General features: G+C 51.0%; 1 protein-coding gene across 3 annotated transcripts in view; it reads right to left on the bottom strand.

Annotated features, from left to right (window-relative positions):
* The window catches only part of abcc10 (ATP-binding cassette, sub-family C (CFTR/MRP), member 10), a 193,418-nt gene that overhangs the window by 13,130 nt on the left and 159,138 nt on the right, over positions 1-21,150 (bottom strand). For all 3 annotated transcript variants that reach the window (XM_060848104.1, XM_060848120.1, XM_060848112.1), the window contains exons 19-20: positions 7,574-7,719; positions 7,377-7,474 (exon numbers count right to left, since the gene is read on the bottom strand). In XM_060848104.1, the coding sequence (XP_060704087.1) occupies positions 7,377-7,474; positions 7,574-7,719 (244 nt within the window). The remainder of the gene's footprint in view (positions 1-7,376; positions 7,475-7,573; positions 7,720-21,150) is intronic.

The raw sequence follows: 21,150 nt of genomic DNA, 5'->3' as shown, positions 1-21,150 counted from the left end.
TTGAGGGTACATACATGAGGATCAATGGTCAGCACAACATCGTGGGCTGAAGGGCCTGTTCTGTGCTGTACTGTTCTATGTTCTAATTATGTTGGGCCAAGGATTAATCCTAACCTAAAATAAAAATAACCTATCCTACGCACCCCCCAACTCACTGCTGTCCATGTCCATGTCCAACAGTCGCTTAAATGTCCCCAATGACTCTGCTTCCACTGCCACAGCTGTCAACACATTCCATACATTCACAGCTCTCTGTGTAAAAAACCTACCTCGGACATCTCCTCTATACCTTCCTCCTAATATCTTCAAACCCCACGTACCAATCAATCCCGCCCTGGGGAAAAGTCTCTGGCTATTGACTCTATCTATTCCTCTCATTATTTTGTACACCTGGATCAGGTCTCCTCTCTTCCTCCTTCTCTCCAGAGAGAAAAATCCGAGCCTATTCAACCTTTCTTCATAAGGCAAGCCCTCCAGTCCAGGCAGCATCCTGGTAAACCTTCTTTGCACCCTCTCCAAAGCCTCTGTATCTTTCCTATAGTAGGGCGACCAGAACTGGACACAATATTCCAAGTGTGGTCTCACCAGGGACTTGTAGAGCTGCAGCAAAACCTCGCAGCTCTTAAACCTGATCCCACTGTTAATGAAAGCCAAAACACCATATCCTTTCTTAACAACCCTATCCACTTGGGTGGCAACTTTGAGGGATCTATGTACTTGCACACCCAGATCCCTCTGTTCCTCCACACTGCCAAGTATCCTGTCTTTAATCCTAAATTCAGCATTCGAGTTCGACCTTCCAAAATGCATCACTTCACATTTATCCAGGTTGAACTCCATCTGCCATTTCTCAGCCCAGCTCTGCATCCTGTCTGTCGCGCTGCAGCCTGCAATAGCCCTTGATACTATTGACGACACCTCCAACCTTTATGTCATTTGCAAATTTACTAACCCATCCCTCAACCTCCTCATCTAAGTCATTTCTAAAAACTACAAAGAGCAGAGGCCCAAGAACAGAGCCCTGCGGGACCCCACTCACCACTGTCCTCCAGGCAGAATACTTTCCATTCACAACCACTCTCTGCCTTCTGTCAGCCAGCCAATTCTGAATCCAGAGCCAAATCTCCCTGTATCCCATACTTCCTGACTTTATGATTGAGCCTACCATGGAGAACCTTATCAAACGCCTTGCTGAAGTCTATATACACCACATCCACCACTCACCCTTCATTGACCTGTCTCGTCACCTCAAGGAACTTAATAGGATTAGTGAGGCATAACCTGCCCCTCACAAAGCCATGCTGACTGCCTTTAATCACACGATGCTTTGCCAAATAGTCATAAATCCTATCCTCAGAATTCTTTCCAAAGCCTTGCTGACCACAGACGGAAGACTGACTGGTCTGTAATTGCCAGGGATTACCCTTCTTGCAAAGAGGAACAACATTTGCCTCCTTCCAATTCTCCAGTATGACTCCTGTGGAGAGTGAGGAAGCAAATATGTTCTCCAGTGACTTAGCATCCTCCTTTCTCGCTTCCGGGAGCAGCCCAGGATAAATTTGGTTTGGCCCTGGGGACTTATCAATCTTCATGTTTGCCGAAATTTCCAGCACATAAACTTCCTCAATCTTGATCTGGTCAAGTCTGTATCCTAGCTCCTCAAAGTTCTCATTCACAACAAGGTCCCTTTCCTCAGTGAAAACTGAAGCAAAAACTCGTTTAGGGCTTCCCCGATCCAGCCCCACTCCACACACAAGTTCCCTCTGCTCTCCCTGACCAGGTATGCCAGGTGGTCCTGCCCTCTTCATTGAGTGCCCTGCCTTGATGGCAATGGGAGTGTACAGTATATGCCAGGCCAAGAGGTGTCAGATTATGAGTAAATACAATTCTGCTGCTTCTGACCATCTATAGTACCTCATCACTGACCAGTTCTGAATTGCCAAATCTGTGATGTTGAGTTACAGTGGCTGTACCCCAGCACGTCTTGGAGAGTAGCCTTTCTGTAAAGATGGCAATTTGTCTACATGAGGACACTGTATTATGGACAGAACTGCCAAAGTTGAATGGAGCGGATCAAGTTGAGCCGGCTCGAGAATCTTTTGGAAACAGCCAGCTTGGTCCATTGTGTGTTACCGAACACTCGGGGGTAACAGATAGGTGTACTCCTGACCCGTGGATTGCCTGATGCCCAGTCGGTGCGTGTTACAGGCGTTTTCCTGACCCATGATTTCCTGATGCCACAGTCGGTGCATGTTACCGGCGTTTTCCTGACACATAGATTGCCTGATGCCACAGTCGGTGCATGTTAAACGCATTATCTTGACCAGTGGATTGCCGGATGCCACAGTCAGTGTGTGTTACAGGCATTTTCCTGACCCATGATTTCCTGATGCCACAGTCGGTGCATGTTACCGGCGTTTTCCTGACACATAGATTGCCTGATGCCACAGTCGGTGCATGTTAAACGCATTATCTTGACCTGTGGATTGCCTGATGCCACAGTCGGTGTGTGTTACAAGCATTTTCCTGACTCGTGGATTGCCTGATGCCACAGTCGGTGTGTGTTACAGGCATTTTCCTGACCCGTGGATTGCCTGATGCCACAGTCGGTGTGTGTTACAGGCATTTTCCTGACCTGTGGATTGCCTGATGCCACAGTCGGTGTGTGTTACAGGCATTTTCCTGACCTGTGGATTGCCTGATGCCCAGTCGGTGCATGTTACCGGCGTTTTCCTGACACATAAATTGCCTGATGCCACGGTCGGTGCATGTTAAACGCATTATCCTGACCAGTGGGTTGCCGGATGCCACAGTCAGTGTGTGTTACAGGCATTTTCCTGACCCGTGGATTGTCTGTTGCCACAGTCGGTGTGTGTTACAGGCATTTTCCTGACCCACGGATTGCCTGTTGCCACAGTCGGTGCGTGTTACAGGCATTTTCCTGACCCGTGGATTGCCTGTTGCCACAGTCGGTGTATGTTACAGGCATTTTCCTGACCTGTGGATTGCCTGTTGCCACAGTCGGTGTGTGTTACAGGCATTTTCCTGACCTGTGGATTGCCTGATGCCACAAAACTTGATGGGGTGCAGAGTGAATGTGGGGATTCCCTGGAGAGTTCCCTCTGGACTGTGGCCTTCTGTGCTGCTGGGTTTATGCTGTTACTGCTACAGGAGAGACCCAATGATATAGTGGCTGCTGTCAGGAAGATTGCCTGGAAGTATGCTGATGCCTGGCTAGTTTGGGTGCATGTTTTCCCAATTTTAGTCCCATCCTCAGCTGTTACTAAAGATGTGTTTACAGCTGTGTGTGTGTGTCTGTACTGTGTGTGTGGCGATGTCATTTCTCACGAAGACCTGAATCGAGCTAGTCCATCTGCTTTGGTTTCTTATTTCAGACTCTCTCATGGTTCAATACCTTTGGAGCCTTTGGAAACCAGATCCAAATTATTGCAAATATTTGAAGTCCGCCAGTGGAAACACAGCTGCTGTGAGAGCCAGCAGGACTCCCCTAGTCCTGCCCTCTGGTGCCTGTGACAAACTAAGTGCTGGCTGCTGCTGTTGGTTATACTGGGACAAGACAGCCTGATAGTGTCAGCCTGGCTTCAGAGTAGGCTTCAAACGCACAGTATTTAGTCTCAGTACCATGATGGGATTCAGCATTGTGGCAATTCCTCTTCACAATCTGTGGTAGTTCCGTCTCCTGCACTAAGTCTCTGTAACTTGGAGTGCCATGTTATAACCCTGCGTCCTGGTTAGGATGTGAGAGTTTGGAATAATGAACCACTGTGGGTATGCTGGTGAAGTTAGACCACTGGGAAGGGATCTGCTGCAGTCTCAAAGAGTGAGAGGCAATTTGATTGAAACATACAAACCGCTGAAGGAGCTGGACACAGGAGATGTGGGGAGAGAATGTTTCCTTTCATGGGAGAATCACAAACTAGGAGCCAATGTTGAAAAATCACTGGTCACCCACTGAAAACAGAGATGAGGGGAATTTCTTTCTCTCAGAGGGGTCAGAATCTTTGGAAATGTCTTCCTGAAAAGGAAACGGAATCAATGAATGTTTTTAAAGCAGAGGATTCTTGTCAAGTAAAGTTGAGTGAAAGGTTTCTGAACGGGACAGGGAAAGGGATTTGAGTTTATATTCAGATCAGCAAAGACCTTCCAAAGTAACAGAGCAGGCGTAACGGGCAGAACAGATCAGTCAGATGACCCTAACTGTGCGGTGTACGAGGGTTCCATGTTATGTTGTTCATTCTCAATGCTGTGGATGGGTGGGAGGACACGTACAGATTTGTCCTTGTTTTTATTTTGCATGAGATATGGTTTGGAGCTGTGAGCTGAAGGTGAGTGACTGATGGACTGGCAGTCATGGCTTCCTCTCATGACAAAGTACCATTTTGTTTTTGAGGACAGTCAGGGAAGTTAGTTGCAGGTTGAGGTTGGTTCTTATTCAAAGTGCTGTATAAATGTTTCAGCTCCAGAGAGGCATGATGCTCAAGCTGGTAAGTGAGACCTCATGGGGAAACAGCCAGTCTGGTATGAAGAGGCCAGAGATAGAAGGGATTTATGGACTGTGTTAGAGTCAGAAGGATTGTGCCTGTGAAAGCTACAGGATGGAGGTTTGATTATTCCCTGATTGTCCTCCCATTGTCAGTGTATGGGAAGTTCAGGGAATAAAGCTGCAGTTTTAAGTTTAAAGTGAATATTCCTCAGGGCCTGCTGGAAACTAGTTGCATGCATCGGCTTCTTCAGAAACCAAGCAAGATACAATTCCACATGCCTGTGAGGGGACGGAGGGTGGAGTCTGCTTCAGTGAACTGCCCAGTTACATCCCAGTTATTTATTTTCCTTTTGATTCATCCCTTAACTGTATCTGCTTGTCTCTCTGACTTTGTGTGAGACTGGGGGCTAGAATCAATATTGATGTGTTCAAATTATAGGTATGAATTGGATTATCTTGAGGTTTAACTTTGCTCTGATAGAGCTACTCTATTTTATCAATAAACTGTTACATCTTTTGTTTACACAATTCTGGTGTCTGGTTTCAGTTATTCACAAAGTGTGGTACTTGTTATTCAAAAGGGACCAAAGGGGTCAATTTGGAGGGTGTTTGAAGGCTTTCTTTGCCTGTGTTGTGAATACAGATGGCTGATTTGATTCATCTCTGGATGATAACAGGAGACACCCAATGGCACTAACCCTTGGCAACATGGTGACATTCTGAATTGGAGCACGACCTCTCAACACTATCACAGTCCAATGACACAGAACATAGAACTGGACAGCAGAAGAACAATGCTGTACCAAAAATCACACCAAAGTAAACTTTCTGTCTGCTCTGGGCCCACATCCCTCCATTCCTTGGCCCACATCCCTCCATTCCTTGGCCCATATCCCTTCATTTACTTCTCTAAAAGTCTCTTAAACGTCCCTGTCATACCTGCCTCCACTACCATCGTGGCAGCGCATACCAGACACCTACTACACTGTACAAATAACTTGTCCCTCACATCTCCTTTGAACTCTCCCCTTCCCACCTCAAATGCATGGCCCCTAGTTTTAGACATTTGAACTCTGGGGAAAAGATTCTGAACATCAACCCTAACCATGCATCTCGATTTTATAGACTGCTATCAAATCTCCCCTTAGCCTCCATTCTCTATCGAAAACAATCCGAGTTTTTCTGGACTCTGTTTATGGTTCATACTCTAATTCAGGCAGCATTCTGATTAACCTCTTCTGCACCCTCTCCAAAGCCTCCATGTCCTTCCTGTAAATGTGGCGACTGGGATTGAACACAATACACTAAGTATGGCCAAACCATAGTCTTATGAAGCTGCAACACGACATCCTGACTCTTGTCGGTGAAAATGAGGACTGCAGATGCTGGAGATCAGAGTCAAGTCATTTCTGATGAAGGGTTCCTACTCCTCGAATGCTGCCTGACCTGCCGTGTTTTTCCAGCACCACTCTTGATCCTGATTCTTGTACTCAATTCACTGACCAATAAAGACAAACACACCATGCACCTTCTTTACTACCCTACCTACTTGTGTGGCCACTTTCAGGGAGCGATGGACTCGAACGCCAAGGCTCCCTCTGCACATCAATGCTGTTCAGGGTCCTGCCATTAACATCTGATCTTCAAAACTGCAGCACCTCACACTCACCCAGATTAAAGTCTATCCACCATTTCTCCACCCATATCTGCAACGGATTTATATCCCGCTGTATCCTTGGACAATCTTCTACGCTAACCTTGATTCCACAGATCTTTGTATTGTCTGCAAACTTACTAACCCACCCATCATTCAAGTCATTTATATACATCACAAACAGCAGAGGTCCCAGTACAGATCCCTGCAGACCACCACTAGTCACAGACCTCCAGCCTGAAAAACACCCTTCCACCACTACCCTCTGCCTTCTATGAAGAAGAAGTCAATTGTGAATCCACACAGCCAAGTCACCGTGGATTCCACGCATCCTAATCTTCTGAATAAGCCGACCATGAGGTACCTAGAAAAAGCCTCCCTAGACTCTGTGCAGACAACATCCACTGTTGTCCCCTCATTGCTCACCTTCAGCACCTCCTCGAAAAATTCAATCAAGTTTGTAAGACATAACCTGCCCTGCACAAAGCCACGCTGACTGTCCCAAATTAGGCTATGCTTTTCCAAATCCTACCCCTAGGAATTCTATCCGATAGCATCCCAACCACTGACATGAGACTCACTGGTCCATAGTTACCTGGATACTCCCCATTTCCCTTGTTGAACAGACAAACAACAGGAGCTACTCGTCAGTCTCCTGGGATCTGCTCAGTGGCTCATGAGGATATGAAGATCTTAGTCAAGGCCTCAGCAAATCTCCTCTCTCGTCTCTCAATAACCCGGAGTAGACAGCACCAGTCCCTGCAGGCTCATCCACCTTAATGCTCTTCAAGAAACCCAACACCATTTCTTTCGTGACCTCAAAATGCCCGAGCATGTTAGCATGCTGCACACAAATCTCACCACCCTCCATATCCATCTTCTGGGTGAATATTGGCGCAAAGTATTCACTTAGGATCTCACCCACATCCTCTGGCTCCAAGCACTACTTCCCTCCTTTATCCTTGAGTGGTCCTACCTTCTCCCGAGTTATTCTCCTGTTGGTAAGGGGACGTAGAGAATAACATTAACTACTGTAGCCCCAAAATGCCAGCATACAGTATCCTGAGTTGTTGTGTTGTCCTTGGGCTGACTATTGATCAGGCAATGACAGCAGTGACATATACATTCAAGGGCGTACAAAGATTCTGCACTTACACGTCCATGAGAGAGCAGAAGCCAGGAGAAGGGAGAAATGATTGCTATTGCCTGGAGAAGTACCTTGGCCTTGGTGAGAAGGGCCCTCGCAAGGCAGATCAGCTGTCTCTGTCCAATTGATAAATTCTTCCCTCTGTCCCCGAGCTCAGCATCCAATCCACCTGAAGGGCAGAGACAAACAGCACAGCAATCAGTGTCAGAGCCAAGCAAACAGTGACCAAGTGACAACGCACAGTGAGTGTGAACATGCCAGGCCTCACCCATCCTCTCAATGACATCCAGGAGGTGACACTGTTCCAAAACAGATTGCAGCTCCCTGCCTGTGTGTTGGCTCAGAGGATCCAGGTTCTCCCGCACTGTTCCGCTGAAGAGGAATGGATCCTGAGGAATGATAGCCAGTTTCGATCTGGAAAATAGTCCCAGCAAGATAGAGTTATACAAACACATCTCTCCCTCAGCTGGACTATCACTTTGTCAATTTATCTCTTTGCTCTCTCCCCCTCGATCTGAAAGTAGAATCAGATTCCTCCTGGTCTAGTGGTCAGATTGGGGAGTTACGGAGTCAGCAGGATCCCTGGTAAGGGAAGGATATCTGAGGTGGAAAATCAAACTCATCAGCTGAGAACCTTCAGGACAACACTCAGAGCCAACAGCCAGTGAGATTTGAGGAATAAATGCACACCCACTCACACATCACACACACACATACACCCACCCCATCCACTCACACAAACCCGCCCCACCCACTCACACATCACACACACACATACACCCGCCCCACCCACTCAAACACCACACATACACCCGCCCCACCCACTCACACACCACACACACCCGCCCCACCCACTCACACACCACACACACACCCGGCCCACCCACCCACTCACACGTCTCACACACACACATACACCCGCCCCACCCACTCAAACACCACACATACACCCGCCCCACCCACTCACACACCACACACACACCCGGCCCACCCACCCACTCACACGTCTCACACACACACATACACCCGCCCCACCCACTCAAACACCACACATACACCCGCCCCACCCACTCACACACCACACACACACCCGGCCCACCCACCCACTCACACACCACACACACACCCGGCCCACCCACCCACTCACACGTCTCACACACACACCCGCCCCACCCACTCACACATCACATACACACACCCGCCCCACTCACTAACACACCACACACACACCCGCCCCACCCACTCACACATCACATACACGCACATACACCCGCCCCACCCACTCACACATCACACACACATATACACCCGCCCCACTCACTCACACACCACACACACACCCGGCCCACCCACCCACTCACACGTCCCACACACACACATACACCCGCCCCACCCACTCAAACACCACACATACACCCGCCCCACCCACTCACACACCACACACACACCCGGCCCACCCACCCACTCACACGTCTCACACACACACCCGCCCCACCCACTCACACATCACATACACGCACATACACCCGCCCCACCCACTCACACATCACACACACATATACACCCGCCCCACTCACTCACACACCACACAGACACCCAGCCCACCAACCCACTCACACATCACACACACACATACACCCGCCCCACCCACTCAAACACCACACACACACACCCGCTCCACTCACTCACTCTCACACACCGGCCCCACCCACTCACACACCACACACATACACCCGCTCCACCCACTCACACATCACATACACCCGCCCCACCCACTCACACATCTCACACACACATACACCCGCCCCACCCACTCACACATCTCACACACACATACACCCGCCCCACCCACTCACACATCACACACACACACACCCGCCCCACCCACTCACACATCACATACACACCCGCCCCACCCACTCACACACACACACACCCACCCCACCCACTCACACATCACATACACACACCCGCCCCACCCACTCACACATCACACACATACACACATCCGCCCCACCCACTCACACACCACACACACACGTACACCCACCCACTCACACCACATACACACACCCGTCCCACCCACTCACACCACATACACACACCCGCCCCACCCACTCACACATCACATACACACCTGCCCCACTCACTCACACATCAGTCACACACATACACCCACCCCACGCACTCACACATCACACACACATACACCCGCCCCACCCACTCACACATCACACACACATACACCCGCCCCACCCACTCACACACACACACATACACCCGCCCCACCCACTCAAACACCACACATACACCCGCCCCACCCACTCAAACACCACACATACACCCGCCCCACCCACTCACACACCACACACACACCCGGCCCACCCACCCACTCACACGTCTCACACACACACCCGCCCCACCCACTCACACATCACATACACACACCCGCCCCACTCACTTACACACCACCCACACACCCGCCCCACCCACTCACACATCACACACACACACATACACCCGCCCCACCCACTCAAACACCACACATACACCCGCCCCACCCACTCAAACACCACACATACACCCGCCCCACCCACTCACACACCACACACACACCCGGCCCACCCACCCACTCACACGTCTCACACACACACCCGCCCCACCCACTCACACATCACATACACACACCCGCCCCACTCACTTACACACCACCCACACACCCGCCCCACCCACTCACACACCCGCCCCACCCACTCACACATCACATACACGCACATACACCTGCCCTACCCACTCAAACACCACACATACACCCGCCCCACCCACTCACACATCACACACACACATACACCCGCCCCACCCACTCACACACACACACATATACACCCGCCCCACTCACTCAAACACCACACACACACCCGCCCCACTCACTCACACACCACACACACACCCAGCCCACCAACCCACTCACACATCACACACACACCCGCCACACCCACTCAAACACCACACACACACCCGCCCCACTCACTCACTCACACACACACCGGCCCCACCCACTCACACACCACACACACACACCCGCCCTACCCACTCACACATCACATACACACACACCCGCCCCACCCACTCACACATCACATACACCCGCCCCACCCACTCACACATCTCACACACACATACACCCGCCCCACCCACTCACACACCACACACACACCCGCCCCACCCACTCACACATCACACACACACATACACCCGCCCCACCCACTCAAACACCACACACACACACCCGCCCCACTCACACATCACACACACAACCGCCCCACCCACTCACACATCACATACACACCCGCCCCACCCACTCACACACACACACACCCGCCCCCACTCACACATCACATACACACACCCGCCCCACCCACTCACACATCACATACACACACCCGCCCCACCCACTCACACATCACACACATACACACATCCACCCCACCCACTCACACACCACACACACACATACACCCGCCCCACCCACTCACACCACATACACACACCCGTCCCACCCACTCACACATCACACACACACCTGCCCCACTCACTCACACACCACACACACACACACACACACCCCACCCACTCACACATCACACACACACCCGCCCCACTCACTCACACACCACACACACACACACCCGCCCCACCCACTCACACATCACATACACACACCCGCCCCACCCACTCACACACCACACACACACATACACCCGCCCCACCCACTCACACACCACACACACATACACTCGCCCCACCCACTCACACATCACATACACACACCCGCCCCACCCACTCACATGTCACACTCACATCCCTGCCCCACCCACTCACACGTCACACACAAACCCGCCCCACCCACTCTCACATCACACACATACACCCGCCCCACCCACTCACTCATCACACACATACACCCGCCCCACCCACTCACACATCACACACATACACCCGCCCCACCCACTCACACATCACACACATACACCCGCCCCACCCACTCACACATCACACACACACACACCCCCGCCTCACCCACTCACACATCACACACATACACCCGCCCCACCCACTCACACATCACACACACACATACCCGCCCCACCCACTCACGCATCACACCCTCACATCACACCCGCCCCACCCACTCACACATCACACACACACACACCCACCCCACCCACTCCCACATCACACTCACACTCCCGCCCCACCCACTCACACATCACACACATACACCCGCCCCACCCACTCACACATCACACACATACACCCGCCCCACCCACTCTCACATCACACACACACACACCCCCGCCTCACCCACTCACACATCACACACATACACCCGCCCCACCCACTCACACATCACACACACACATACCCGCCCCACCCACTCACGCATCACACCCTCACATCACACCCGCCCCACCCACTCACACATCACACACACACACCCGCCCCACCCACTCACACATCACACTCACACCCCTGCCCCATCCACTCACACATCACACACATACACCGACCCCACCCACTCCCACATCACACACACATACACCCGCCCCACCCACTCGCACATCACACCCACCCCACCCACTCACACATCACACTCACACCCCCGCCCACCCACTCACACATCACACTCACACCTCCGCCCCACCCACTCACACATCACACACATACACCCGCCCCACCCACTCACACATCACACACATACACCCGCCCCACCCACTCTCACATCACACACACACATACACCCGCCCCACCCACTCGCACATCACACCCACCCCACCCACTCACACATCACACTCACACCCCCGCCCCACCCACTCACACATCACACTCACACCCCTGCCCTATCCACTCACACATCACACACATACACCAACCCCACCCACTCCCATATCACACACACACATACAGCTGCCCCACCCACTCACACATCACACTCACACCTCCGCCCCACCCACTCACACATCACACACATACACCGACCCCACCCACTTCCACATCACACATACACCAGCCCCACCCACTCTCACACACACACCCGCCCCACCCATTCACCCACACACCCACACTCCCCACTCACACATCACCCACACATACCCGCCCCACCCACTCATACACACACCCACACTACCCACTCACATATCACTCACATACCTACCCCACCCACTCACACACACATACCCGCCCCACCCACTCACACATCACACACCCTCACCAATCAACCACACCGCCCCGTGGACCAACATTTCACCTCCCCCTCCCACTCTGCCGATGACATGGAGGTCCTGGGCCTCCTTCACCGCCGCTCCCTCACCACCAGACGCCTGGAGGAAGAACACTTCATCTTCCGCCTCGGAACACTTCAACCCCAGGACATCAATGTGGACTTCAACAATTTCCTCATTTCCCCTTCCCCCACCTCACCCTAGTTCCAAACTTCCAGCTCAGCACTGTCCCCATGACTTGTCCGGACTGCTCCGACCTGCCTATCTTCTTTTCCACCTATCCACTCCACCCTCTCCTCCCTGACCTATCACCTTCCTCCCCTCCCCCACTCACCCATTGTACTCTATGTTACTTTCTTCCCACCCCCACCCCCCTCTAGCTTATCTCTCCACGCTTCAGGCTCACTGCCTTTATTCCTGATGAAGGGTTTTTGCCCGAAACGTCGATTTCGCTGCTCGTTGGATGCTGCCTGAACTGCTGTTCTCTTCCAGCACCACTCATCCACACACATCCGCCCCACCCACTCACACACCCCCCGCCCCACCCACACTCACATCACTCACACAAAATCTACATTATTGAGTGAGGTTCCTTGGACTTTAAATGTTGGTGGTTTTCAGCATGGAGGTTGGAAGAACAAGGTACCTTCGATCAAAGGCTGGAAAGGGACAATGTGAATGATCATTGAACACAAGGCAAAGCTATCAAATCCAAGCAGAAATGTCCACAGTGGGTGTGCAGCTGACCAACCCTCCCAAATGAGGAGGTGAATGAACGGTGAGCACTGGGGGTTGGTTCAACCAGGAGAAGGTATTGGCCACATTTTGGTACAATGTTTAGGATGATGGTGAAGGATAGAGGGCCATGGATGGGCAGAATGGCCTGAAAGAGAGGATAGTACAAAAGAAAAATTCAAGCAGCGAGTTCACAGTGTCATGTCAGAAACAATGAGAAAAGAACAGCAATTGTACAATAGGACAGGAAATTACAAGTACAGATCAGAATGTGAAAAGACTAGACAACAAATTTAATCAAAAATAAAACGATTGTAGATTCTGGAGATCTGAAACAAACAAAAAGAAATTGCTGGAGAACTCCAGCAGGTCTGGTAATACCTGTGAAGAGAAAACAGTGTTCTGAAGAAGGATTACTGGACTCGAAATATTCACAATTAGGCACAGTGCATGTGTCGGATCGAAATTGCTAGAAAAGCTCAACAGATCCCGCAGTATGTGTGGAGAGAAATCAAGTTTAATGTTTCGGGTGTAGTCACCTTTCCTCGAAGCGGACTGGAATGTAGGTGTTCTGCAAAGCAGGCACCATTCTATGCTTCATTTCCCCAACACAGAGGTGAGCACACTGTGAGCAGCGAATGTCAGGCAGGCAGGCCAGCGGAATGGGAGGAGGGGCTGTGTGTCCAACTCTGAGCAGCAGGAAAGCTCTTCCATACTGAGTGAGTGATGGGAAGGAGATGCAAACTCGGTGTCAGCTTTGGGGAATGCCGACCTTCCGTCTGTAAAAACAACTCTGTGCTTCCAGTTGCCTGTCACGTGAACAGCCCACCGTGTTCCCCTGGGCAACATCCCTGCCTCAGGTTTGCTGCAGTGCTGCAGGGAAGCTCAGTGTCTCATTGTCCACTTGGGGACCCTGCAGCCCTCTGGACTCAATATCGAGTTCAATAATTTTACAGCTTGGCCATCTCCTTCCATGTCTTTTACCCAGTTCAGCTCATGTTGTGATTGGGTTGTTTTCACCCACTTGTAACCTTTATTATCATCCATGTCCCTTCTCCTCTTCCCTGGCTGACAATCAACAATCCCTTTAACTTTTCTGTCCATTCTCTCTCTCTCTCTCTCTCTTTCTTTCTCTTTCTGGACTCTGTCCCCATCTATCTACTCACTATTTTCCCCTCCCTCCCCCATCATCAGCATGTATATCAACCCTAGACCGATACATGAATGGCCAGTGAGCAGAGGGTGACAGGTTTAGAAGGAGGATCTGGATTGGCAGAGGTTTGGAACGGCCTGTACCTGGTCTGTCAAGTTCCTTGTTCTTTCCCTGGAGAGTTTCCGTTCTGAAGAAGGGTCACCGGACTCAAAATGTCAACTATTTTCTCTCGACATGGTCACAAAGCCTGCTGAGTCTCTCCAGAAACTGCTGCTTTTGTGTGAGAATTAAGATTTTGTGCCTTTCTCCTGTCTTTTCCCACTCCACTGCCACACAGTGCTTATCCATTAATAATTATCCAATGCTTTCTTGAATACTCAGTTGAATCCAACTCCACCGCACTGGTAGACAGTCCATCTCAGACACAAACCATTGAGTGTGGGAAAACCTTCTTCCCACGTCACATTTGCAACTTCTGCAAAACACCTCTTTAAACCTATGCCCTCTCATCTTTAATCCTTTTACAAGCGGAAACAATTTCTCTGTATTTATTTTATCCAGACTGCTCCTGCTTTGGCAATCTTTGCTGAGATCTCTGTGAGGCTTTCTCCTCTGCTGTGGAAGGGAACACACACAAACTGAAGTAGGAGTTGGACTGCAATCTAACTGAAATACAGGGAGAACTCTACTACTTGGAAACGCCGAGTGGTGCACGTTTTTAGCTGTGGAAGATAATGGGGAATGGCACCAAGGAGTCTTTCAGTCAGGGAAATCCTAACGACAGCCTTCATATTGGCTGGGCTGCAGGTTCCTGCAAAGCCAGTGCTGCAGGGCTGTCAGAGACCTCCCGAATCTGCTCACATCTCGCCGCTCTCTCTCTCTCCATGTGGATCAAAACACAAGGTAACCAAGAAAGCTTCAGAGAACGGATTCTAACACAAAAAGACCAAAATACCCTGGATCCGTAGTGGAATAAAATGACCATCACTTTACAGACAACAGCATGTCAACAGTGTGCAAGTGTAAAAGCAGTTATGTGAGACAATTTAACGCACTGCTTGATCTTCAGAACATTGGTCCTTATGTATAGGATTGTTCCGTTTATAACCTAGCCATCTGTCTTTTGGCAATTTGAAGTGTGAATGTTTTTAAGACAAAGCTAGCTTTTTGAAGGGTGTCGGGATTCTGGGATCTGGTGGGCGGGGCTGGGGGTGGGGAATGGAGTTGAGTGCATGAACTTCCGGAACAGTGGACCGGGCCGGACAGGCCAGAAGGCATCCAGCTGCCCTGAGCTTGGAGATTTGTCAGTGTCTGTGTGTCCATGGTTTCCAAGGAGGGACAATCTCGGTTGTTCTGTCCAAGATTTGGAATCTTCTCTTTCAACTGCCCTCTGTTAAAATGAAGAGCAAGAAGAACAATCTCTCCAGCAGTTCCTCGTGTTGTTGCAGATCGTCAGCCTCGGTAGTTCACACAGCCACAGAGATGTACAGCACGGAAACAGACCCTTCGGTCCAACCTGTCCATGCCGACCAGATATCCCAGCCTAATCTAGTCCCACCTGCCAGCACCCGGCCCATATCCCTCCAAACCCTTCCTATTCATATACCCAGCCACATGCCATTTAAATGTTGCAATTATACCAGCCTCCATTATTTCCTCTGGCAGCTCATTCCATACACATACCACCCTTTGAGTGAAAACGTTGTCCTTTATTTCCATTTTATATCTTTCCCCTCTCACCCTAAACCAATGCCCTTTAGTTCTGGACTCCCTGACCCCAAGGAAAAGACTCTGTCTATTTACCCTATCCATGCCCCTCATAATTTTGTAAAACTCTATAAGGTCGCCCCTCAGCCTCCGACGCTCCAGGGAAAACAGCCCCAGCCTGTTCAGCCTCTCCCTATAGCTCAAATCCTCCAACTCTGGCAACATCCTTGTAAATCTTTTCTGAACCCTTTCAAGTTTCACAACATCTTTCCAATAGGAAGGAGACCAGACTTGCACACAATATTCGAATAGGGGCCTAACCAATGTCCTGTACAGCTGCAAGATGACCTCCCAACTCCTGTACTCAATACTCTGACCAATAAAGGAAAGCATACCAAACACCACCTTCACTATCCTATCTACCTGCGACTCCACTTTCAAGGAGCTATGAACCTGCACTCCAAGGTCTCTTTGTTCAGCAACACTCCCTAGGACCTTACCATTAAGTGTATAAGTTTGCTTCTGATTTGCTTTTCCAAAATACAGCGCCTCATATTTATCAAAATTAAACTCCATCTGCCACTTCTCATTGGCCCATCTGATCAAGACCCTGTTGTAATCTGTGGTAACCTTCTTCGCTGTCCACTACACCTCCAATTTTGGTGTCATCTGCAAACTTACTAACTGGATCTCTTATGTTCACATCCAGATCACTGATATAAATGAGGCCTTTGCTTTGTTTTCCTGTTAAAGTCAGACCGAGACACCTCTCCCAGGGTACGCCCACCATGACCGAGACACCTCTCCCAGGGTACGCCCACCATGACCGAGACACCTCTCCCAGGGTACGCCCACCATGACCGGGACACCTCTCCCAGGGTACGCCCACCATGACCGAGACACCTCTCCCAGGGTACGCCCACCACGACCGGGACACCTCTCCCAGGGTACGCCCACCATGACCGAGACACCTCTCCCAGGGTACGCCCACCATGACCGGGACACGTCTCCCAGGGTACGCCCACCACGACCGAGACACCTCTCCCAGGGTACGCCCACCATGACCGAGACACCTCTCCCAGGGTACGCCCACCATGACCGAGACACGTCTCCCAGGGTACGCCCACCATGAAGAGCTTCTGCTCCCCTCTGACAGGATTTGTGTTTTCTCTTCTGGTCAGCACAAACCCCAATTTCTCCAAGCTGCTATCAGTTCTGATCCAGGAAACATTGAGGAGCTCAAGAGGGACTACGCAGGTTGGAGAACCATGAAGCCCCTCTTTGAGTCCCCAGCGGACTGGTGGGAAACAGTAAAAGGGAACATCAAGAGGTTTTTCATCCTCAAAGGTGTTCAGGAGGCAAGAGAGAGGCGGGGAAAACTGTCCCAGCTCCAGGAAAGTATGCAGGCCCTGCTCCTGCTGCAGACGATGGGAGTCGATGTAATGGAGGACCTCCAGGAGGTGAAGGGCCAGCAAACCTCACTTTTTGCCTCGGAGGCCTCCAAGATAATCTTCCGGTCCAGGGTCCGCTCGGTGGAGCAGGGCGAGACGTGCTCACGTTTCTTCTTCCAGAAGGTGCACAAAGAGAGCTCCGTGCTCAGCAGCCTGAAGGAAGAAGACGGCTCGGCGACGTCATCTCAGGCTGACGTCATGAGGATCAGTAAATCCTTCTACACCAGAATCATCACCCTGATCTACAAGCGGAAGGGGGAGAGGGAGGAACTCAAAAATTGGAGACCAATCTCACTGTTGAATGCGGATTACAAAATTCTGTCAAAGGTAATCGCCAACTGGGTCAGGTCTGCTCTGGGGTCAGTGATTCACCCTGACCAAACCTGTGCTGTACTGGGCAGGAAGATCGCTGAGAGTCTCGCACTCCTCAGGGATACGATCGCCTACGTGCAGGACAGAGGGTTAGACACCTGCCTGATCAGCCTGGACCAGGAGAAAGCCTTTGACAGGATATCACACAGGTATATGAGAGATGTTCTCTCCAAAATGGGCTTTGGGGAGGGAATCTGCAATAGGATCAGACTGCTCTACACCAACATTGTCAGTGCAATCTCAATCAATGGGTGGGAATCAGATAGCTTCCCAGTCAGATCTGGAGTCAGGCCGGGCTGCCCTCTCTCTCCTGCCTTGTTTGTGTGCAGCATAGAACCATTTGCCGAGTCCATCAGGAAGGATGCGAGCCTGAGAGGGGTGACTATTCCGGGCAGCGGGATCCTGCAGGTTGAGGCCTCCCTGTACATGGATGACGTCGCCGTTTTCTGCTCGGATCCGCTGTCCGTGCGCAGACTCATGTGCAGATGTGACCAGTTCAAATGGGCCTCGGGGGCCAAGGTAAACCGAGGCAAGAGCGAGGCCATGCTCTTCGGGAACTGGGCCGACCAATCCTCGATCCCCTTCACCGTCAGGACCGACCACCTGAAGGTGCTGGGTATTTGGTTCGGGGGGGGGCTGGGGCATGCGCCAAGTCTTGGGAGGAGCGTATCAGCAAAGTGAGGCAGAAACGGGGCAGATGGAAGCTACGGTCGCTCTCCATTACGGGAAAAAACCTGGTCAGCAGGTGTGAGGCACTGTCATTGCTATTATACGTGGCACAGATCTGGCCTATTCCCAGAACCTGTGCCGCTGCAGTCACCCGGGCCATCTTCCAGTTTATACGGAGGTCAAAGGTGGACCAGGTCCAAAGGAACTTGCTGTACAAAGATCTGGGCAACGGGGGGAAAAATACACCCAATGCCACCCTCACCCTGATGGCCACCTTTGTGTGTGGCTGCATCAAGCTGTGTGTGGATCCCCGGTACGCAAATACCAAGTGTCACTACGTACTGAGGTTCTACCTGTCCCCGGTGTTGCGAAGGATGGGCCTGGCCTCGCTGCCGCAGAACGCTCCGAGTAGTTGGACCATTCCGTATCACCTGTCCTTCGTGGAGAAGTTTATAAAGAAAAACACCTTTGACCACAAGTCCATCAGGAAGTGGTCAGCACGTAGTATCCTTGAGACCCTTCGGGAAAAGGAGAGGGTGGATCCTATCGAGCGGTTCCCTGAGCAGACTGTCAAAGCCATTTGACAAAATGCCTCATTGCCAGAACTGTCCAACAAGCACCAAGACATGGCTTGGCTGGTGGTGAGAGGGGCTCTGCCTGTGAGATCCTTTATGCACACCCGGACTCTCAGCCACACCGCACGCTGCCCTCGAAGCAGCTGCGGGGGGGAACGAGACTGTCACACACCTCCTTCTGGAATGTGCCTATGCAGAAGACGTCTGGAGAGGAATGCAGTGGTGTTTGTCGAGGTTCGTCCCGAGCAGCGCCATGACGGGGGACTCCGTGCTCTACGGTCTGTTCCCCGGGACGCACACTGAGACAAACATCAACTGTGCCTGGAGGATCATCAACTCGGTGAAGGACGCTCTCTGGGTGGTCCGAAACCTGTTGATCTTCCAGCTGAAGGAGTTGACCCCGACTGAGTGTTGCAGACTGGCACATTCCAAGGTCCAGGACTACGTGTTGAGGGACACACTGAAGCTTGGGGCAGCTGCCGCCAAGGCGCGGTGGGGAAAGACCACCGTGTAACATCTGCCTGTCTAAGAAGAACAGGAGGCCCACGCAGTCATTTGGGCTCTGCTGGCACCTCAGCTAAATATATGGGCATATGATTGATAAACATACAGACCTGTATATAACAATGATCAATTCTGATCTCTGTATGCAAATGTTTGCATATGTATGGCATGACCAACTGTACAGACCCTCAAGTTATTTTATGAATAAAGTGTATTTTTGAAATTAAAAAAATTCTGATGAAGAGTCACTAGACAAGGTACTAACTCTGCTTTCTGCCCACACACATTGCCAGACCTAATTTTCACCAGCGATTTCAGTTTTTGTTTCAGATACTCAGCATCCACAATTCTTTGGTTTATTTCCTAAAATCCGGATTTGTTTTCCCTCGTGAGATGTGGTCATTGTTGGTCACACCAGCAATTTCTGCCCATCCCTAGTTGCCCCTTGAGAAGGTGGGGGTGAGCTGCATTCTTGAACTGCTGCAGTCCCTGTGTTGAAGGCAGACCCACAATGCCCTTAGGGAGGGAATTCCAGGATTTTAACCCAGCAACACGGAAGGAAAGTAATGTATTTCCAAGTCAGGATGGTGACTGGTGTGGAGGGGATCTTGAAGGTGGTGGTGTTCCCATACATCTACTACCCTTGTCCTTATAGATAGTAGTGGTTGTGGGTTGGGAAGGTGTTGTCTGAGGATTTTGGTGAGTTTCTGCTGTGCATCTTGTAGGTAGTACACACTGTTGCTACTGAGCATTAGTGATATAGGGAATGGATGTTTCTGGGGTTTATCTTGGGTAGTGTTGAACTTCGGGAGTACTGTTGGGGTGGCACTCATCTAGGTAAGTGGGGAGTATTCCATTGCCTTCCTGTTTGTACCTTGTAGATAATGGACAGGCTTTGGGGAGTCAGGGGGTGGGTTCCTAGCCTCTGACCTCCTTTGTAACCATTGTGTTTATGTGGCAAGTCCAGCTGAGTGTCTGGTCAATGATAACCCCAAGGATGCTAACAGAGGGGGATTCAGTGATCACAATGTCACTGGTTGGCAAGCAGTGATGGTTAGACTCTTTTGCAGGACATGGTTTTTGCCTGAATACTGTGCAATCATTAGATAACATTCCACTTCGGACTCCTTCTGACTCAAGGCTCCTTTGACAGCACCTTCCAAACCTGGAACCTGTACTACCTGAAAATGATAGATGTCATTGGAGAGCAGCAGATGCTTGGGAACAGCCACTGGCCTCCAAGTAACTCCCCATCCTGGGCTGGAATGGTAGAACTATGGGACAAACGCCTGGAATTCCTTCCTCACTGCACATGCAATCCAAGAAAGCATGGCAGCAATGTTTCTCCGAGGCAGTTAGGAATGGACACTAGGTGCTGGTGTACCCTCTGATACACT

This window comes from Hemiscyllium ocellatum, chromosome 3 (genome assembly GCF_020745735.1).
Source record: "Hemiscyllium ocellatum isolate sHemOce1 chromosome 3, sHemOce1.pat.X.cur, whole genome shotgun sequence".
Lineage (NCBI taxonomy): Eukaryota > Metazoa > Chordata > Chondrichthyes > Orectolobiformes > Hemiscylliidae > Hemiscyllium > Hemiscyllium ocellatum.
The sequence above is the reverse complement of the archived record's forward strand: the minus strand, read 5'-3'. Positions and strand labels throughout refer to the sequence as shown.